At 52.4% G+C, this 21,472-nt stretch overlaps 3 protein-coding genes across 3 annotated transcripts in view; 1 reads left to right on the forward strand and 2 right to left on the reverse strand.

Annotated features, from left to right (window-relative positions):
- The first annotated feature begins 722 nt into the window (after positions 1-722).
- Positions 723-3,992, forward strand: LOC116914850 (HAUS augmin-like complex subunit 8). The gene is made up of 6 exons (XM_032919301.1): positions 723-778; positions 1,567-1,662; positions 1,984-2,090; positions 2,385-2,450; positions 2,532-2,690; positions 3,388-3,992. Exons 2-6 carry the CDS (start codon positions 1,581-1,583, stop codon positions 3,580-3,582), a joined length of 609 nt encoding a protein of 202 aa, XP_032775192.1. The 5' UTR covers positions 723-778; positions 1,567-1,580; the 3' UTR covers positions 3,583-3,992.
- A 7,166-nt stretch (positions 3,993-11,158) lies between these two features.
- F2rl3 (F2R like thrombin or trypsin receptor 3) lies at positions 11,159-13,160 on the reverse strand. Its single transcript, XM_032919431.1, has 2 exons — positions 13,052-13,160; positions 11,159-12,776 (listed from the first exon to the last, which is right to left on the reverse strand). The coding sequence occupies exons 1-2, from the start codon at positions 13,158-13,160 to the stop codon at positions 11,698-11,700; spliced, it is 1,188 nt and encodes a 395-aa protein (XP_032775322.1). The 3' UTR covers positions 11,159-11,697.
- A 3,670-nt stretch (positions 13,161-16,830) lies between these two features.
- The window catches only part of Sin3b (SIN3 transcription regulator family member B), a 43,652-nt gene continuing 39,010 nt past the window's right edge, over positions 16,831-21,472 (reverse strand). The window contains 3 exon segments of the mRNA XM_032918583.1: positions 16,831-17,798; positions 17,915-18,119; positions 18,381-18,475. Of these exon segments, the coding sequence (XP_032774474.1) occupies positions 17,568-17,798; positions 17,915-18,119; positions 18,381-18,475 (531 nt within the window). The 3' untranslated portion in view covers positions 16,831-17,567.

The following is a 21,472-nucleotide window of genomic DNA, read 5'->3' on the forward strand; positions in this document are numbered from 1 at the left end:
CCAGGGCAGACACATGCTTGGCTGTCAGGCAGGCAAGAAGCAGACCTCATGTTAATGCTCTTGGTTAATGGTTAGCGCTCATGGTTGATGCTCTTCCTGCCTTTGAAGGCCTGGCTGGCACCTGCCTGGAGACTGCTGGCTCTGATGCTGGCCTAGACAGCCAGGGCCATGGCTGGTGGATGCCCAGAGTGACCCTCATTCTTGGCAAACTTCTCTACTCCAGTCTGACTATGCTTGGGTGTTTAATGCAAGGACTGGGTGTTAGTTTTCCTGCTCCATCCTGCTGCCTCCTTGTCTTCCTCAGAGGGTCACCTGCCCCAGTGATGAAGGAGAAGGGTGAGAACCACAGCACCACCCTACCGTGCTTCTGCTTGCTGATCTGTGGTATCTGTCGATATAGAACCGTTCCTGTGGTGATCCTGTTGCTGTTTGTGAGCTTTGAGGACTAAGCCAGTGTAGGAAAGTGTAGTCATCCTGGGAACACCACAGGAAGTTGGTCTTCAGGCCCACAAAGATGGCCCTGAAGACACCCAGGTTTTGAAGGAGGCCCAGCAGAGGTGCTGTTCGTTTCCTGTGTCTGAGGCATGTGACTGTCCCCTGCTTAACAAAATGTATGCACAAAACACTTAAGTGTCCCGCTGACCTCTGAGAAAGAACCACGGGAAGATGGCTTGACCTCTTCGCTCTCTGTTTCTGTCCTCATAACAGGTTTCTGCAGCAGCCAAAGGAGAGAAGCCCCCCGAGGGAAGGAAGGCCAGCACAGTGCCTAGGAGCAGAGGTGGGGCCTGGCTGTGGAGGGGGACAAGTGGCTGGGCCTAGGGACTCTAGGATCAGGAGAGAGGCTGCCTGGCATCCCATCCCCCACAGCAATGAAGACAACCACACACAATCAGGCTCATAGGCCGGCCTGATCCAGACAGTCCCTAGCTTCCCAATGATTATAGATTGTGTCAGGGGAGCACCATGGGCTCTCCGTAAGAAAGGTTCAAGTGTTTATTAAGGGATCATGGGGCAGAGTGTATGAGGGCACAGCCATATGTCCACAGAACTACTTGTAGATCCAGAGAGCAGGGAGGGAATGACCAGGAGCTCCTACCTGCTGCTGCCTTGTGGTTTCTGCAGAAATTATAGCCCAGTGTCAATTAGGAAGTGGAGGCAACGTCAGTTCAGGGTCTTTGGCCACATGAGGAGATTGAGGCCAGCCATGTGCTGTGGCATCAGGAACAACGACCAGCAGTAAGAAAATGAAATATAAAAATTGGCTGCTCAGCTTTGATACTGCTGACGGCTGACCTGGCCAGGTGCATCCTGTTCACCAAAGTCTCACCCAACAGCTGTGGCTTCACCCACCAAAAGTCACAAGCAAGTGGCCCAGCTCCAAAACCAAATGTGTGCATGCATTGCCATGGCTCAGGTACTGTTTCAACTCAGCCGCACAGCTCTCAGGATCCATGAGCGTCCAGCATGCACACACCCGAAAGAAACGGTCCTGGGGCCTCAAGCAGCTGAGGGGTGTGGGCCTCTGCCTCTCCCCAGTGGCACTGACTCTGGCCTTCTTTCGGACAGAAGAGAGCAAAGTGATGGGGACAGGCAACCTGCAGTCTACCATGCTGGAAGGGCATGGCTTGAATCCACCAGACCTAGACCTTTCTGCTATTGACGGTAAGTGGTTTCTTTATTTTCGGGCGAAGCTTGCTAGGATGGTCCCCAACCTTGGATAGCCCTATTGCTAAGTTGACTCACTCTGTGAGGGCAGCATGTACCTTTCATGCGCACCAAGCCTGAGATTGTGAGTCCCCATATGGTCCCAGCGTGGCTTGTTCTGCAGGACTGGTCTTCTGTCAGGTGGGGTGGCAGCTGCAGTACGGGTCCCAGGCAGTGCTGGGGCAGGAGGATTGAGTCTTAGGCCAGCCTGGGCTACCTCTTCAGAAACCAAGTAGAAAACACTCTTTTTACAATAAAATGACATGGACTTTCTTTCAGACAAAAGCATGTCCAGGAAGGCTCCCCAGCTAGAAAGGACAGTGGCAGGAACTGATAAGTCCCTTTTGAGACCTGACCAAAAAAGGACACTTCGAAAGAAAAGACAGGTGAGCATGGGGACAGAAAACAGGTCTCACTCCCTGCAGACAGGGCTCCGGGGGCAGAGTGAATTGGCCCTCTGGCTGGAGACCAGGGTTATAATACCCATGAGTCCTTGCTCGGGTCAGTGTGTCCACACAGTGAGCAGGGACACCCATAATTCTATCCCAGGCAAGATGAGAGCGTGGCTCCATCTTAGCCGAGCAGACTTGTTCTGTCTGAACCTACAAAGTACACAGAAGAGGGGGTTCTGCCATGGGTACAGCCAGTCCTCTGGGAACTGAAGAGCTGGACCCCTGCAGGATCTGCAGGAGACCATGGACATGATGGAGTCGCAGACGCTGCTGATGACCCTGCTGTCTGTGAAGGTGAGCATAGTTCAGCCTCATGTGTCCCTGTGTGTCTTCTGTCCTCGTCCCACCCCACCTGAGTCAGTCTGGTGCCCACAGATGGAGAACAACCTGGCTCTGCTGGAGGAGAAGGCGGAGAAGGACTTGGCAGCCATGTGCCATGAGAAGGAGAGGCTGCAGAGGCAGGCACTGGAGCTGAGGCGTCAGCTGCTTCTCAGACAGAAACATCAGGAGCTGGCCGCTGCCCTGGATGCCCAGGTGGGTCTGAGCATGCTCCTGGAGCACCCGGGGCACACAAGGGAGGGACAGTCAGGGTCACCATTTGCACTCTCACAGCTCTGCTCAGGCTCCTGGTGCCGGCATGGTGCTGTATTAGGACGTTTGAGAGGAAAGGGTCTGTCTGGCTTACACTTCCATATCACCGCTCATCATGGAAGGTGGTCGTGAACTCACACAGGGCAGGAACCTGGAGGCAGGAGCTCTGATGGAGAGGCCATGAAGGAGTCCTGCTTACTGGCTTGTGCCCCATGGCTTGCTCCACCTGCTTTCTTACAGAAGCCAGGACCACCAGCCCAGGGGTGGCTCCACCCACAGTGGGCTGGGCCCTCCCCCATCAGTGATTGGATCCTGTGGCGGCGTTTCCTCAGCTGAGGCTCCTTCCTCTCTGATGTCAACCGGACACACAAAACCAGCTAGGACACACCGTGTGTGGACACCTGTCCGCCACGTTTTCTACCAATCGGCTGCCATCCCACCCTGGTGCTTAACGCAGTGACTGTGTCCCACCCGGGGCAGGTCAGAGTGGATCCGGATGCCTGGACAGGCTGGTCCGTGAGGCTGGAGGCATGCAGTGCAGAGCAGGGCTTAGCATGTGCAGGACTAGTCCATCTCACAGATCGTTCCTGTCTGTGTGGGTGAGCACAGCATGTTTTACCGTGTCCCCTCCCACCTGCAGATTGAGGTGCTGAGCCCTCTTCCGCCTGTGTTAGAGCGCTTCAAAGAGGAATACAAGACACTGGGCAGAGCCCTGGACACCACGAGGCACGAGCTGTCCATGCAGGCTGTCCACATGGAAGGAAGTGGGCAGGAGCTCCTAGGTAGGCATCTCCATGGCAGGAAGGAGTCCCAAGACCCACATGTGACATCCTAGGTGCCTCAGCTCTGGCTTGGTTCCAGAACCCGTGTCCTCACCAGTGCGGGTAGGAAAATGGGTAACTGAGTAAGAGATTCTGTCCCCAGGCTGCTGTGAGGACAGCTGGATGGTACTGGGGAAAGGGGTTCCTGACCTGATCCTGGGCCCTACCAGTGGGGTAGGGGTGTTGGTGAGGAAGTCACTGTAGACCAGTGCTGATGCACTTCGGTGAGTCTCTGGAGCAGCCCACTTCACAGGGATGGCTGAGCTGTACAGGGTTTGCTTACTGCTCTCTTCCCTCATGTCCAGTGGTTGCTTTTAGGACCCCAAAGCATAACTAAAGCTGTGGACGCTCAAGTTTCTTCTAAAAGCAGCAGAGTGTGACTGGGCACAGTTGTATGACTGACACCGCAGCTCTTGGGGACTAAGGCAGGAGGGGATCACTAAAGCTCGGTAGTTAGAGTCCAGCCTGGGCTACGCAACAAACCATAAAAGCTACAATGGCCTGCAGCTATCCTTTCAACACTTGCAGCCTGTGAGATCCAGGTTATCCTGAGCTACAAAGTGAGAGCTTGGGTCCAAAAAAGGGCACAGAGTTTACCTGGAACCTCAGACATCCTCCATAAACTAAACCCCACCCCTAGCTGTCTTGCTGCACTCATCACGGGCCTCTGCACTGCCTGCCAAGGTGAGGACAGAAGGGCAGGCTGTGTGTACTGCACACCTGCAGGGCATGGGGATTTTCACCCCCTTGGCCTGTGCTTGGTTGCATGTGTGGTGCTGGCCTGGGCCTGGGACATTTGTGGTTGTCAGAGCATCAACACCTCCTTAAGCTGTTGCGGGTAACATTTGGTATTTGGGTATTTCGGCACATACATAATGCCAGGGCATAAGTGTAGAGGGCAGAGGACAGTTTTCAGAGTCTTTCCTCTTTCCTCTATGTGGGTCCCAGGGATCCACATGAGTTCAGCAAGTAGCATTGGCAGCTTCATCTGCTGAGCCATTTTGTCCAACCCAAGAGAATCTTGCTCTGTCTGCTCTCACAATGCTAAATGCATTTAAGTAGATGGATCCTAAAGGACTCTGCAGGGACTGTGAAGTATGCCACACCCACCACTGTCCTACGCTATCCTACAGGGTAGATCAGCCACCACTCACATGGACAGGGGAGGCAGGGTCTTTGTCTTGCTCCCACTGTCTAGCAAGCACACAGTTTACCCGTCTGTGTCCTGAGTGGTAGAGCAGATGCACCCAAAATCCACATTGTGGCTCATGCCCTCAGTCACCTAGAGCCTGTTAAAGACTCTGTGGATACCTGGTCATTGGATAAAGAAATAGACAGAAGGCATGGCCATGTAGTGATGGGCTGAGGCTCACCTCTTGGGTCCGCTCCAACAAGGTCTCCTCATGTAAACTTTGCTCACTGTTGAGGGTGTGGAAGGCTTGCCACTGAGGTCCCAGATACCCAGGAGTCCGGGGCAGAATGAAGGTAAGCATTCAAGGCTGGCTGCCCCTTGCATTATGGAGAGACTTTATACAGAACTCTTGCTTGCTAGGCCTGACAGCAAAGACCTGCCATCTCAACTACATGAAGGGCTGAGGCAGGAGGATCATCAGTTCAAGGTCAGCCTGGAGAACTTGGATGCTTTCTCAAGAAGTAAAAAGAGAGAGGGATGGAAATGGAGAAAACTCAGAGTCAAGAATTCTTACTCAGCATGTACAATAACCTGGATCTTTCCCAGCAACATGGACACACACATGCCCACCAAGTTTGCAGCCAATTCAAACATTCTACCCTGCCTTACAACTCTTGCTCACTTCCGAAGACACTTACGTGTCAGAAGCCATAACAAAGACAAGCTAATAACTAGCAGGTGATCATCCTGAGATGGCCAGCCTTGGATTATTATATAATCTGCAACTGGTTCGCCCTTATTAAGCATTCATTTTAGGAAAGATTCCTGCTATTAAAATGTTTTTCCTATTGTTATTATTAAACATATATAGCAATCATTAAGTAATAGCACACCCCTTTGGAGCAGATCTCTGCATATCTACGAAGATGTACTGTTTGGTAGTGATGCTGTGTAGACAAATAGATGATTTCTTAAGTCTTAATGATGATCCTATAAGAATTCCTAAAATTTTATCAGTGATTATTAAGCTCTTTTATACTGGGGCAGCTATAAAGTCATTTTTATGATAGTCAAAACTGCCAGTCTCCCAAGTGTCACCAGTTAATTGCTCTTAGATGCTAACCAGACTTTCTCCTACTCAGAGCACATTCCAAGAGGTTGTAAAATAATTAACCAAAGGTCATAAAGAGGGAACTAATGGTTTATTATAGGTGCTAGGACAGAGGATAAAATATTGACTGGGTTTATCTATGCAAAACTTCACTAATAACTTCGTTATGGTTTCAAACCTCCAGTGAACCTGTGGAGCTGAGACAGGTGATGGATGTTTAGCCAGATAATTACTCCTGATGGATATGCATGCAAACATTCTCTGGTGTAAACTTCTTGTTTGATTAATGATTTGAATTTTTGTGTAAACTTCTGATGAACTTTTTACCATGTGATCATGTGTTCTGAAAGATGTATAAGTGATGAGGATAAAGAGAAGAGTCAGGACTGAGCTGGAGAGGACTGAGCGAAGGAGAACTGAGCTAAGAAGTGTGATAAGAACTGAGCTGAATTGAGCTAAGGAGAACTGAGCTAAAAAGATCTGGGCTGAGAAGAAATGCAGAGAGGAATAACTTAGAGACTATTGGTAACATAAGACAGCAATGTGCAGAATGCAGAGGGAAAGAGAAAAAACAAAGAAGCTGCAAAAAGCAGAAGGAGCATGCAGGCTTCTCCTTACCACAGGACTGAACAGGTACTTTCTTAATAACAAGGCAGACTTAGTCTTATTAAAAAGAACAAGCCTTTTTTTCTAACAAACTTGGGCTTAATTCAATTAGCAATAAAAGGGTAGAAGCTATTTCTTTCTCTATGTAATAAAGATTGGAGCTAATCTTTCATCCAGAATGAGTGAGTTCTTTCTGCACTGGTGCTTGGTCTTTGCTCCATATGTGTGTGTAAGAATGTAATTGTGAGAATGCATGTAAGCTGAACCCAACTGATTTGAGTAGAAATGTATAAATGCGCATTTGTGAATCTGTATATGAACTTATATAAATTTATTCATATTTGCCTATATACAAGTTTTTCCTTCTGCAAGCACTATTCACTCTCTTGGTTCAATAGAAGTTTATTGCTCCAAACTTCCCCCTAGCCTGACAAGCAGGAGGCATAGGGACAAAAGGGAAAAGACTCTAGCAATTAATCCTTTACTTTATCTCCTGCTGTTTCAGGATGAGGTGCTAAATGCCAGAGACTGCAGTTTCTGGCCTCAGAGGAACACAGAAGGCAGGTCAGTTACAGTAGCAGAGCATAGTAACTTAGACATAGATAAGTAAATCAGTTACAGTAACATAGTAACTTAGACTTAGATAAGTAAATCATCTACAGTAACATAGTAACTTAGACTTAGATAAGTAAATCAGCTACAGTAACATAGTAACTTAGACTTAGATAAGTAAACTTATTATTATACAGCAACCCTAAATATCTCGTAAGACAAAGTCTTACCCTCCTCCAACGCTCTTCCCCCTCTGCTGCCTCAAGAAGAAACAATGAGAAAGAAGACTAATGCCAGAGCTGGGCCCTGGCACTTAGGGTTCAGAATAAATCCTGAAATCGAGTTCAGTCCCCAGGACTGAGATGGAAGGAGAGAACAGTCTTCTGTTCTGTTCCTTTGTTTATTCTGTTGTCCTTTGACATCCACAGGAAGCTGTGTAGTTTCTGCACCACACAGACACGCAGTTTTTGTTTTTTTTAATTATTTTTCTAAGGTCCCCATTAGAGTTCTTGGCTACAGGCAAAATTGTCTCTTCTCTTTCTCTGTCCACAAGACTTGTCAGCCAGGTGGTGGAACTTTCCTCCCAGGCCAGTAAAGAGGCAGCTTTGTGAACCAGGAAGTCTGGGAAGAGGCACAGGGCACCCTCACCAGCAGCCAGGGATACTTCAGTCCAGATGCCCGCAGGGACCATAGTTCCTCCCAGGACAGGACAAATTCCGCAGTCCTGACCCTTGTTTGCCTCAGGGCTGCCTGCCCTGCCACCAGTGAATCCCAAGTCCCTACCCTGTCCTTGATGCATGTAAATAAATGTCAATGTCACTTTATTTCCTCAGATGAAGGGTTGAGATGAGAGCCTGAGAGCCATACCCCTTGAACTGAACCCACAGCCTTGTTTTCTCTGTTCTATCAGACAGCTGCAAGCCTCCCTACACTGTAATCTTCCAGGGTGACTGACTGAATCCCCTTCTTCCTGCTGATGGATTTGCTCTGCTTGGTCTCACACTAACCTTGGAGTATGTCCTAAGCCTCTGGCTCCTTCTCATCCTCTGGCTTGTTCTGTCTTCACCTGTGTCTAATCTGTCTCCGTAAAACCATCCTGGTACAACTACCATACATGCACCACACCATACTTACCTCTCTCCTCTCTCCCTCAGTGTGTGCAGAGGCCATTGGATTCCCAAGCAGAGTAAGGTGTCAAGATGTAGGCAGAGAAAGAGGGAACACATTCTGATGTCCGTGGTGGCTCAGCAGGTAAAGGTGCTGGCTCCCATACCTAATGACCTGAGTTTTGTTCCTGAAACAACACATGGTGGGAGGAGAGGACAGACTCCTGCCTGCATGTTTTCCTCAGCTCTACACACTTGGGCTGTCACACACACACACACACTGAGTACATAAATACGTGGGTAAATAAATGTCAAAAGGAATGGGGGTGGGGCTCAGGTAGCCTTGCCTAGCATGTACAAGGCTTATGTTTAATCCAAAGGACTGAGGAAACCAATTCTATTTGAATCAAACATGCAGGCAGTCTCTCTTGTTATAATTTCCTCAAACATCCAGGACACAGACTGGGCAAGGCTTGATGGCACAGGCCTTCCATCCCAGCATTTGGGAGGCAGCAGGAGGGTTTTAGAAGGAGGGAAGGGAGCCTGCTGGGGCTGGTAAAGGTTGTCAGGTCGCTCTGCAACACAAGTGACCAAGCTGTTACTACAGGGGAGGTTGCTCACTTCTGGGCCTGGGCTCTCCAGGACTGGCTCAGAGACCTGCCACATCCGGTCTAGGCCACACAATCTCTGCACAGGGTCTTGAAGTACCATCCTCAGAAGAGGGGTGGCAGTGGATGGAGGCTTGTCCTGGAGGTGCCATCCAGACCTAGACAGTGTGGGTCAGCTGTTCCACCTGGCACAGGGGGGTCAAGGCCATCCTGGGCTACACAGTGAAACTGTCTCATCAAAAGGCTGCAGAGATGTCTCCACAGTTAAGAGGGCTTGATGCTCTAACGGAGCACCTGGCTTTGGTTCCCAACACCCACATAGCCCATATAGCCCATAGACCATGACCCAAAATAAATGTGCCCTCCCTATGTTGCTTTTGGTCTTTATGCTTATCATAGTAATAGTAATGGTTCCCAAAGTGAGAACCAGTGCCCAGTTCACCATTACCCAACAGTTGAACAACATCACCAGAATTACAAGGTGGCCCTGGAGGTGTGTACCAAACAAGGCCCTCTGCTGTCCCACAAGACAGTTTCTGGTATGAATTAAGTGCTTTCCAATAAACACAACAGACCTGTGTGTGTGTGTGTGTGTGTGTGTGTGTGTGTGTGTGTGTGTGTGTGTGTGTGTGTGTACACGTGAGTATCCCCATCACTCTGTCCTGGACCTAGATACCAACTCCAGGCTGTGTACCTGTCTCCTCACTGTCCATTCTATCAGCTGTTACCCTGGGTCCCTGAAGGCCCAAGTCATGCATGCACCACCCCCATCCCAGGTCTGGGCTCAGGGCCCATGGGCAGGGAGCTGGAGCACAGTTCTTCCTTCATTTGTAAAAGCCATTGTTGCTGCCCAGCCTTCCACAAGCAGGACATATCCCTATTGATTCCAGAAAGGGTTTGCCCTTGAGATGAGACCAGGGGCAAAGGGCAGAAGAGGCAAAGTCAGAAGACAGTAGGTGGGAAGCAAGGCAAGGGGGAGTCGGGGGAGGGATATGGTGTGAGGCCTGGGCAGGGTTGGGCAGCTCGTAGAGTAGAGCAGGGTGGCCTTCCTGGTGTCGGGGGGTTGCTCAGTCTCTGGGCAGATCTGTGCAGGTCTTTCCAGTTTCCAAGTTTCCATCTGTGGTTGGGACACAGTGGTCCCCAAAGTCCCTTAAGGCACATATGCAAGACATCCAAACTTCAGAGCAAGTCCTGACTCTTGAACTACAGAGTGATCGCAATCTCAGTGTTTGTGAGTTGCTGTGTCCATTTGGTTGCCCTCCTCAGAGACTGTCCCCACTGCCTCTCCTGTCTGTCCCAGGGCTTGCACTCTGTGTGCTGGGCCAAGAATAAGCTGGCGTGTGGTCTGCCCAGCAGAAGCTGCTCACACTGCTCCACACCTAATGCTACCGGCTTGAGCACCTGCAGACCCCTCACCCGCGTCCAACTTTCCTGGCATCTGGAAGATGCTGTGTTCTAGCAGATCTGTGGGCCCTCTTCACAGACGCCACACACTTGAAAGGCCAAGCCCAGACTGCTGCAGCCTGGGATGTCTGTCAGCCACAGAGCTGAAACCCAGCTCTGCTAGCCAGGAAGAGGTGCTGTGCCCACTGCTCTGGAAACCACTGGGTCACAAGCTGATCCTCACACCCACTGCAGTCTTCAGACTTCTGCAGACAACAGAATAGGGCTACTTCTTTTCTCATGCAGGACTTGGCTACAGGTGACCTAGTGGCACAGTGGCCCACTCCGAGGCACCAGTAGTCCTCCTGCAGCTTGCCTTTGGGGTAGGGTGACAGCAAGATGCTAATCATGGACATAAGGAACTGTCATGCATGCCACAGCACATGTATGAAGGTCACAGGTCACGTTGCTAGAGTGGGTTCTCTCCTACCATGTGAATCTAGGGAAGCAAACTCAGGTCCTTAGCCTGTACTCACTCAGCCATCTTGCCAGCCCCTGAGAGTCTTGTTAAGTGCAGGGACCCCAAGAGCAGAGCTGAGAAGCCAGGTAGGCCTAGGAGTCCTCATTCACCCCTTGCAGCATCTAAGAACAAACAGCAGAGTTCTGGGAAGGACCCGTGACCCTTTAAAAAGTAAGCACAGAGAGAAGGCAAGATGGCTCAGTGGGTAGTGCCTGCTGTGCATGCCTGAGGACCAGAACCCGTGTAAAAGACAGATGTGGCATACAGAGACGGAAGATGCAGGGACCTTGCTGGCAGACCAGCCTAGCCACAGGAAATGAGTTTCAGATCTGCTGAGAAACCTAATCTCAAAACTTAAGATAGAGGCCTATTGAGATAACTCAGCAGTGAAGAGCATGCACTGTTCTTGTTGAGGGCTGGGGTTCCATCTCCAGCATCCAAATGGTACCTCACAACCAGCTAGAACTCCAGTGCCAGGGACTCTGACCCTCTTGTGACGTTTGTGGGCACCAGGCACACATGCAGGCAGAACACACACACACACACACACACACACACACACAAAGTATCTTCTTACAAAATTTAAAGGTAGAGAGGGAATTGAGGTACACACCCATCATCCTTTGGCCTCTTCGAGTACCCACAGACACATACAATATACATGTGAAGACACATCTACGCTGTGCAGACACATGCAAAGCACAACAGTGTGAAGTTCTAAGAGGCACAATGACAAAATCAGGGTGTCTGGGGCTGGATCCTCTGAGTGGGAAACAGGCTCAATTCTGCTTTCTCAGCATCCCCTCGTCAGTGACCTCGTGATACCTCTCCGCCTCTGGACTCTCGCATAGCCCAGCCTAGCTGCGAAGTCACTACATAGTCAAAGACAACGCTGGGCTTCTGATCCTCCTCTCCACCTCCCTAGTGCTAGGGTGACAGGTGTATGGTACCCAGGCCTTTTACAAGGGCATTTCCAGTGGACCTCAGCTCCACTAATGAAGGTCGCGCCAAGTGCATATCCAAATAAGGTCATGTCCTGAGGGTTCAGGAGGGACAGTTTAAGGGGAGATCCAGTCGAGCCTGAACGTCCCCTTCCCAACTCAGCTAACAGTCACAGAAGCGTAGAGGAGCAAATGGCGGTCCCTCGGCTTCCAGCCTCCCTGGAGGCCTGAGAGGAGCTGCTGGCCTTCAGCTGGCGACACAACATAGCCCGTACCTTCTCCCTGAACTCGTGGGACACATAGTAGTAAATGAAAGGGTCTACGCAGCTGTTAAGGGTGCTGAGTGCCAGGCTGGGAACATAGGCTCCATAGAGATTGCCCCAGGCCTCAGGGCTTGGGTTTGAATAGTGCAGCACCAGAAGCACGTTGCTAGGTGTGAAAGCGGCCACTGCTGAGAACAGGACCAGGGCTGTCAGTCTCACTGCATGGCTGTAGCGCTGACCATTGGCTGCCAGTGCACGAAGGGTGGCCCCATAGCACAGGACCATGGCTAGCAGTGGCACAAAGCAGCCCAGGACAGCCAGGCAGATGAAGGCTGGTCTCCAATGGGAGGTCTGCTCCGCCAATGGCAGCGCATCATGACACAGCATGTGATCGGAGCCAGCCAATAGGAAGGTCTGCCGATGAAACGTGAGTGGCAAGACTAGAGTGGCTGCAGAGAGCCAGGCCACCAAGCAGAGTATGGTGGTGAGGCGTTGACCACGCACTGCCCGGGCCCGCAAAGGATGCACCAGGGCCAGGTATCTGTCCAGGCTGACTGCGGCCAGAAGCAACACTGAACCATACATGTGGCCATAGAGGGCAGCTGTGGCCACCCGGCAGGCAGCCTCCCCAAACGGCCAGCGCTGGCCACGCAGGTGATAAACCAGTCGTGGTGGGAGCACCAGGGCCAGTAGCAAGTCAGCCACTGCCAGGTTCATGAGCAGAATGGTGGATGGCAGGCGTGGGACCCTTGTGGCCAGCACCCACAGCGCCAGTCCATTGGCAGGCAGCCCCACGACCACCACCAGCCCATAGATGGCAGGTACCAGCCTCGTGGGGACCCACCCCAGAAGCAGTGCTTCAGAGCTGGCCGGGAGCTCCAGCGTGTCACTGTTGTTGGCACAGGACTTGCCCGGGAAGCCTCGTGGATTAGGCTTGTCTGGGGACTTCGACTCATTAAGTTCTACTGTGGGACGCAGAGAGGCTTCTGTGGGAGAGAGGGGACATCAGTCAATCCCTGCCCTGCCCTGCCCTGCCCTGCCCTGCCTTTAGGCATACAAGATGAAGGGAGAATGACCTTGAGAGTCTTAGGAATTGTGGGTGCCTCAGCATCCCCACTCCAGCACTCTGGAACCCTGGGCTGGTGAATGGAAGGATACAGCCCAGCCCCAAAGGCATGGGGGCTTAGGGATCCAAGACTGTAAGCCTGCTCAGCAGTAGCTCCATTTCTGATCCACCCCTTCAAGGGACATAGTCACTCACCTTGGCCTTCCCTGGTACTCTCTACATCGTCGTAGATGCTGGGCGTCTGGCATTCCGCCGGGCCGATGCTGAACCCCAGCATCAGAGGATACAGCAGAAGCCAGCACATGCTGCCAGGATCAGACGCTTTCTGGGCAGCAGCCTGGAACTTCCTGCCCTGTCAACCCCACCCCCGCTTCCGGAGCCCTGGTGGAGAGCAACTGTACCTTTGGGGAGATAATCCTACAGCAGAGCTCTGACCCCCACAGACCCACTGGGGTCTGCTTGCTCACCCTGGAGTCCATCGAAGGTCCCTGTGTGCACTCCGGAGGTCCGAGTATCCTGACTAGGTCTCTCTCTCTCTCTCTCCAAAGTGCCTCACAAAGAACTGGGCCAAGGATGGGAGAAAAGAGTCCTAGGCTTCAGCCCTACCCCTACCTCCTACTGAATCTCCAGAACACCCCCCCCAACCCCACCCAGCCCAGGAAACATCTGTGGATCAAGTGGCCACTTCCTGTTGGCTAGTCACACAGCCCCTGTTTAGATGACAGCCCAGCCTTCCTCCAAGTCACCCCACCACATGGGGTTCTTAGCCCTCCAGAAGCCACCCACTACTTCCTATCTGTGGCTGGAGGGCAATAGCCCAACCCCCAGTGCGTCCTGGCTCTGTCAGAGCAGACCAACAAGGGCCAGCAAGATGCCAGCAGGTGAAGAAGGTGCTTGCCGCAAAGCCTGATGGCCTGCATTAATACGCAGGGCCAACTTGGTGGAGGGAGGGGGTGAACTCCCAGTCTCTGGCTCTATCCTCCGGCTTCCACATGCGCATCTCTGGCATCTGAACACATGCATCTGCACACATACACATAAATTAGGGTGGGCATGGCAACATAGCCTGTAATCCCAGCACTCCAGGAAGCCAAGGCAGGCAGATCCCTGTGAGTTCAAGGATAGCCTGGTCTATGTAATAAGCTCCAGGACAGCAGGACTACACAGTGAGACCCTGTCTCTAAATAGATAAGTAAATAGGTAGGTAGGTAGGTAGGTAGGTAGGTAGATAGATAGATAGATAGATAGATAGATAGATAGATAGATAGATAGATAGATAGGATAGATGTGACAGAACTGTCCAGAGTACCCTAAGTCCTCGGGGGGGGGGTGTGAACTGGCTGGTTTTGTGTGTCAACTTGACATACACTAGAGTCATCAGGGAGGAAGGAGCCTCAATTGACGAAATGTCTCCATGAGACCCAGCTATAAGGCATTTTCTCAACTAGTGATCAATGGAGGAGAGCCCAGCCCATTTTGGGTAGTGCCATCCCTGGCTGGTGGTTCTGGGTTCTGTAAGAAAGCAGACTGAGCAAGCCATGGGGAGCAAGCCAGTAAGCAGCACCCTCCATGGCCTCTGCATCAGCTCCTGCCTCCAGGTTCCTGCCCTGTGAGTTCCTGTCCTGACTTCCTTCAGTAATGAATAGTGCTATGGAGGTATAAGCCAAATAAACTTACTCCTTTCCAACTTGCTTTTTGGCCACAGGGTTTTGTTGCAGCAGTTGAAACCCTGAGATAGGGCCGCCCCACCATTTGGATGCCTCTCTTGCCCCAGCTCCTTGCCAGGAGTAAAATGAGGTGCAGGAATGAGGCCTCCATGTGAACCTGGGGTCATCTGGGGATAGCTGAGGTCTATGCCCTCCCATAAACCTGACACTGAATACCTGCTATAAGGCTGAGTATGGGGGCCCCTGGGGACACCAGTCACTGGCCCTCAAAGCTCCTGTGGGGTAGGTGGCCTGGCCTCAGCAAAGGTCCCTGAGCTGGCTTGGTGTCCTCAACACTTTGGGGAATTGTCACAGGCTCTACTCAGTCAGAAACCCTGTGTTCAGATGAGGTACTGGGCACATCTGTTGTCTCAGCATTTGGAAGCTGAGGCAGGAGGATTGCAATTTTCAGTGCAGTCGGGGCTATGTGATGACAGACAGTCCACAATAACTGGGGGGGAGAGGGTTGGTATAGAGATGTTACTGTGAAGGCATAAGGACCTGAGTTCAAATCCCCAGCACCCTGTAAGAAAGCTGAGCACGGCAGAGCCCATCTGTAAACCACGCTGGGACAGGGGGTCTGAAGGCTCACTGGTCAGCACACACAGCCCATCAGCGAGTGCTAGGAGAAGGCACAGCACTTAGACCTCTACCCTCTGCATGCTCACACAAAGCTTTCTGCAGAGGGGTCGGGGAGGGAGAGAAGAGACTGGGGTTCAGAGAGGCAGGTGCACACATCTGAGGGAGTGGGGCTCAATGCCACACTGCATGCTGAAAACCCAGGTTCATGCCCAACAATGTTTAAAAAAAATCTGCTTTCAAGGACTCCAGGGCCCTTGGGTATGCTGGACTCTGGTGGCCAAAGTCTGGAAACATGAAACCAATTCAGGAGGGAGGGGAAGAGGCCCTAAGCTAGCAGGATGTGAATGAGCACTGGAGGGAATGCCAGAGGTGTGGGGGTGTCCAGCCTTCTCAGGCACAACCAGGGAATGGAGGTTTGGTAAGTGTATATGACCTAAATGTTCTGTGTCTGGAGCTGAGGCCAGGACACACACGCACGCACGCACGCACGCACGCACGCACGCACAGGAAGAGGTTTGGAGCAGGATGTTTGTGTCCAGGGTGGGGTTGAGGGAGAAGCAGGTGGGGAGGGGCACCCATCAGGATCAGTATTGAGACATGCGAGGGCAGGGCTCCTGAGGACGGAATGCTCCCTGGTGCCAGCCCTAAATAAGGGAGGGCGTTCACTACATCCACCCTGCAAAAGACCCTTGAGGGGGCCCTAGTGTCAAGTGAACTAAGTCCGTCTGTGGGATTTACTTCAGACCCAAAGAGGGCATCAGATCCCATTACAGATGGTTGTGAGCCACCACTTTGGTGCTGGGAATTGAACTCAGGACCTCTGGAAGAGCAGTCAGTGCTCTTAACCTCTGAGCCCTCTCTGCAGACCCAGCTTTGAACTTTTACGTTACTGTCACATTGGTTTGTGTGTGTGAGACCCAGTCTCAGTCTCCCCCACCACACACATACCTCAAGGTTTTCCTGGTTGCTGTGGAGACCAATAGAGGGTGTTGAATCCTCTGGAACTACGTGGGTATGAGCCTCCAAGTAGATGCTGGGAATCAAACCTGAGTGAGTCCTCGGCAAGAGCAGCCGGCGTTCTTAACCACTGCCATCTCACTAGCTCCTCACTATGAATGGTTTCTGTTGTTGATGGTGATTGGTTTTCTTTCTTTTCTTTTTTTCTCTAGATGATTTTTCTGTGTAGCCCTGGCCATCCTGGAACTCTCTGTAAACCAAGCTGGTCTCAGACTCAGGGATCTTCCTGCCTCTGCCCACTCCCCAGGGTGAGGCTTAAAGGCCTGCAGCACCAGCACCATCCAGCCCCAGCACAATTTTAGAAGAAAAATCTGTCACAGCTTAAAGGGTTCTGTGAGTACTGCAAGTGTATGGGACTTGCTTGTCTCCTTCCACCACGTTGAGCCTGGGGATCAAGCTCCAGGTGTCAGTCCCTTTAGTCACTGTACTGTCCACACCCCAAATGGGTTTGTATATAATCACAACCCAAGTATAGAGAAGAGGTGCCTCTACTGGATGTGAAAAGATAGTTGGCAAAGAATATTCTAGAAAGTGCTCCCAGGTTGAGGGAACTGCTGTCACTTTGGGCAGTTTCTGCCTCTCTGAGGAAGGACTGATGCCACTTTAAGACTTATCTGTATGCAAGACCTGCCTAGGACTTTTGTAGGAAATGACGAAGGACCCTGAGGCTTGCATCAATATTTAACTTTAATGTGCAAATAAATAGAAAAAAAACCCTACATTCAAAACAGATGCGAAGGAAGTTCAAAGCTGGAACAGAAATTGCTCAAAACATTAAGGAGCTCATCCCAGAAGCATGCAAGGCTGCCTAGGCTCCCCTCTAGAGAAGGGAGGCCCAGAGGGTCCTAGGGGGCTTGGGGTCCCCACGTGCAACGCTCGTCTCAGGAAACTACGATGTGCCCAAGGTGCCCAGGGATCCTTTGAGAGGCACACAGCCAGGCCTGGGCAGGCACACCTGCTCCCCAGTGCCCAGGCCCAGGGTCAAAAAACAAAAAAACAAAAACAAAAATGGCTCAGGAAACTTTGAGAACAAGTGCTCTCTGAAATCTTGGGTTTGGCACGGCGACATGGCCTTGCAGAGGGCAGCTGTAGGGATGGTGGGTGGTTCAGGGGCCCACAGGGAGGTCTCTCCCATGGGAAGCCAGGGGAGCTGCTGCTTCAAAAGTCACAACCACTATGAGCGCAGAAAGTAATAAATACATGTGTGAACGTCATCTCAAACTCTGTGGGGAAGGGCGACCTTACTGGGGACAGTCCCTGTTGTTGCCCAGGGTCCGGTCTGCACTGCCGAGAGCTTGCTTGCTTGAGGTCAAGGTGCGACCCCGGGCTCAAAGTGACAAAAACCCTCTTGGGAGCAGGATATGTGGTGCGTGTGGGGTTCATATGCTGGGGGCCCCTCCAGATACTCAGGGTGAGGCAGGGCGGCGGCTGTACTGCACGCGGTAGCGAGTCACCGGCAGCCCGTGAACGTGCGCAGTCTCGCAGAGCGTCTTGCAGGGCACCATGTCCTCCTCTTCCTCACCCATCAGCCAGTCCTGCACCAGCCCTGCAGCCGCCACAGTCACATTGTCCTCCAACCAGCGACCATGCCACTCCTCGAAGTGCCGGTGGTGGCGCAGCAACACCAGCGGCTGCACCTGCGGAGTATGAATCTGTGAACTCCTGGGGCCACCCTGTGGGATACCAGGCTCTGGGTTTTGGGGTGAGGGGCTCATGTGTTCAGGGCGAGGGCAGTTGGGCGTGGATGTGGCACCTGCTTGGCACGGCATAGTGTCCCACGGCGGTACATGTAGTCCTCGGAGTTGACGATGAACACCATCTTGTGCGTGCCCAGGCGGAAACGGCAGTCCACGTCGCAAGCGCTCTCCACGCCCATGAGCCGCTTCCAGGAGCTCTTAGCCTCACCCCGCATGGCACGTACCTGCTCACACTGCCAGCGCTGGAACTTCTTCAGGTTCCTGCAGGGATGGGGCTTCGGGGAGGGGACTTGCAGGCTCCAGAGGCCAGGGAGATGGTGACTGATGCCCACCCGGAGCCCAGCATGAGTGATGAGTCATCATCCTACCCTCAACTTCTGGAAGCTTCTCCCAGCAGGGCTAGCGGTTACCCCCTCTGCTTCCTTGGGGGGTGGGGGTAGTTGCCCTGAGATCGCCCCCTGCATTCCCTCCCTCATTACACACCAGGCCCTGGCAAGCAGGCGTGTGGGGCCCTGCTCTCACCTCTGCAGGAACACCGGCTTCAGCAGGAAGCCTTCAGTAGGCGAGTTGGATGCACCCTCAGTCCCCACGTACTGCTCCACATAGCGAGCCAGGTGCTGGGCATGGAAAACACAACCTTGGATAAGGTGGGATCCGCCTCTTATCCTGGATCCCAAATCAGATCATGAGAGTTTGTACTCCAACCCCAAAACATAAGGGAACTAGCCATGGCTGACGTCTGATGGTGCACACAAAACCCCCGACTCTGCTGTGAGAGGACACTACAGCCTGATGACACCTAGGGCTGGGACCAGCTGGTCACGCCTCTATGTAGGCCGAGGCAGCCACACGGTGTTCTCACTTGGGAGGTGCACTTAGTACAGGAAGGAAGACAGTGCAGAGCATCAGGCTGGGGCGTGGCTCGGGGGTGGAGCATCTGCCTAGACTTCCCCAGTGAGGGGCTGAGGGAGAGCCCCTGCCTAGAACATACGGGCATGTCTGGGCATAGAGTGATGACCTAGAATCGCCCTGTGAAGGGTTGGGTAAGTGGCTCAGGGGTAGAGCCTTGCCTAGAGTCTCCTAGGAAGAGGGACCCTAACTGAGGAATTGCCTGTCATACTAGAGTGTGGACATGTCTGCCAGTCATTCTGCTTCCTAACTCATGGAGGGCCCAGCCTACTATGGGCAGTACCACTGCTTATCACAGCAATAAGGAGCAAACCACGACTGCCTCCAGACCAAATCCATGAAATGTTTTCTCACCGCTTGGGACAGGAAAAGGGCAGGGGGTGTGGGCATTACTTGCCTTTGAATGTGGACTTTATGGGGGAGTGAGTGTGTGTTGGGGGGACTAGGTAAGGAACAGAGGCGGTGGGGAAGGAAGTTTTTGGCTGCAGCACACAGGAGTGGGGTCCTACTCTTCTAGGAGGTGTGTGCAGAGTGCCCTCAGGTCTAGCCTGTGTTCCCTCACTCCTACCTCTCTGTGCTTAGCCAGTTCAGCTGAGGACAGGAAGGTGTGGCCAGCAGGGCCTTTGCACTTCCTGTACAGCTCGTCTACATGCTGCCTGCCTGGCTCAGAGGAAGGCTGGCCAGGAGGCATGGTCTGGGCCTCCAGGTTGTAGGACCTCATTTGCAACTAAGGCCCAGTCAGGGGGAGTCTGTGAGGGTCAGTCCTCCTTTATATCCTAGTGTGCAGGGGGAGTCTGTGAGGGTCAGTCCTCCTTTATATCCTAGTGTGCAGGGGGAGTCTGTGAGGGTCAGTCCTCCTTTATATCCTAGTGTGCAGGGGGAGTCTGTGAGGGTCAGTCCTCCTTTATATCCTAGTGTGCAGGGGGAGTCTGTGAGGGTCAGTCCTCCTTTATATCCTAGTGTGCAGGGGGGGTCTGTGAGGGTCAGTCCTCCTTTATATTCTAGTGTGCAGGGGGAGGCTGTGAGGGTCAGTCCTCCTTTATATCCTAGTGTGCAGGGGGAGTCTGTGAGGGTGGCGTCCTCCTTTATATCCTAGTGTGCAGGGGAGTCTGTGAGGGGCGTCCTCCTTTATATCCTAGTGTGCAGGGGAGTCTGTGAGGTCAGTCCTCCTTTATATCCTAGTGTGCAGGGGAGTCTGTGGGGGTCCTCCTTTATATCCTAGTGTGCAGGGGGAGTCTGTGAGGTCAGTCCTCCTTTATATCCTAGTGTGCAGGGGGAGTCTGTGAGGGTCAGTCCTCCTTTATATCCTAGTGTGCAGGGGGAGTCTGTGAGGGTCAGTCCTCCTTTATATCCTAGTGTGCAGGGGGAGTCTGTGAGGTGGCCGTCCTCCTTTATATCCTAGTGTGCAGGGGGAGTCTGTGAGGGTCCGTCCTCCTTTATATCCTAGTGTGCAGGGGGAGTCTGTGAGGGTCAGTCCTCCTTTATATCCTAGTGTGCAGGGGGAGTCTGTGAGGGTCGTCCTCCTTTTATAGTGTGCAGGAGTCTGTGAGGTCAGTCCTCCTTTATATCCTAGTGTGCAGGGGAGTCTGTGAGGGGGTCAGTCCTCCTTTATATCCCTAGTGTGCAGGGGGAGTCTGTGAGGTCAGTCCTCCTTTATATCCTAGTGTGCAGGGGAGTCTGTGAGGTGGCAGTCCTCCTTTATATCCTAGTGTGCAGGGGGAGTCTGTGAGGGTCTGTCCTCCTTTATATCCTAGTGTGCAGGGGGAGTCTGTGAGGGTCAGTCCTCCTTTATATCCTAGTGTGCAGGGGGAGTCTGTGAGGGTCAGTCCTCCTTTATATCCTAGTGTGCAGGGGGAGTCTGTGAGGGTCAGTCCTCCTTTATATCCTAGTGTGCAGGGGGAGTCTGTGAGGGTCAGTCCTCCTTTATATCCTAGTGTGCAGGGGGAGTCTGTGAGGGTCCGTCCTCCTTTATATCCTAGTGTGCAGGGGAGTCTGTGAGGTCAGTCCTCCTTTATATCCCTAGTGTGCAGGGGAGTCTGTGAGGTCAGTCCTCCTTTATATCCTAGTGTGCAGGGGAGTCTGTGAGGAGGGCGTCCTCCTTTATATCCTAGTGTGCAGGGGGGGGGAGTCCTCCTTTATATCCTAGTGTGCAGGGGGGGTCTGGGGGGTCAGTTGTGAGGTTGGGGGGTTCAGTCCTCCTTTATATCCTAGTGTGCAGGGGGAGTCTGTGAGGGTCAGTCCTCCTTTATATCCTAGTGTGCAGGGGGAGTCTGTGAGGGTCAGTCCTCCTTTATATCCTAGTGTGCAGGGGGAGTCTGTGAGGGTCAGTCCTCCTTTATATCCTAGTGTGCAGGGGGAGTCTGTGAGGGTCAGTCCTCCTTTATATCCTAGTGTGCAGGGGGAGTCTGTGAGGGTGAGTCCTCCTTTATATCCTAGTGTGCAGGGGGAGTCTGTGAGGGTCAGTCCTCCTTTATATCCTAGTGTGCAGGGGGAGTCTGTGAGGGTCAGTCCTCCTTTATATCCTAGTGTGCAGGGGGAGTCTGTGAGGTGGCGTCCTCCTTTATATCCTAGTGTGCAGGGGGAGTCTGTGAGGGTCAGTCCTCCTTTATATCCTAGTGTGCAGGGGGGAGTCTGTGAGGTCAGTCCTCCTTTATATCCTAGTGTGCAGGGGGGAGTCTGTGAGGGTCAGTCCTCCTTTATATCCT

This window comes from Rattus rattus, chromosome 13 (genome assembly GCF_011064425.1).
Source record: "Rattus rattus isolate New Zealand chromosome 13, Rrattus_CSIRO_v1, whole genome shotgun sequence".
Lineage (NCBI taxonomy): Eukaryota > Metazoa > Chordata > Mammalia > Rodentia > Muridae > Rattus > Rattus rattus.

Bases quoted from the DNA above. Each gene is read 5' to 3' on its own strand.
- F2rl3 (XM_032919431.1), bottom strand. From the start codon at position 13,160: ATGTGCTGGCTTCTGCTGTATCCTCTGATGCTGGGGTTCAGCATCGGC. The intron at 12,777-13,051 runs GTGAGTGACTAT...TCTCTCCCACAG, and splicing joins GAGTACCAGGGAAGGCCAAG to AAGCCTCTCTGCGTCCCACA.
- LOC116914850 (XM_032919301.1), top strand. From the start codon at position 1,581: ATGGGGACAGGCAACCTGCAGTCTACCATGCTGGAAGGGCATGGCTTG. The intron at 2,091-2,384 runs GTGAGCATGGGG...GGACCCCTGCAG, and splicing joins CACTTCGAAAGAAAAGACAG to GATCTGCAGGAGACCATGGA. The intron at 2,451-2,531 runs GTGAGCATAGTT...TGGTGCCCACAG, and splicing joins TGACCCTGCTGTCTGTGAAG to ATGGAGAACAACCTGGCTCT.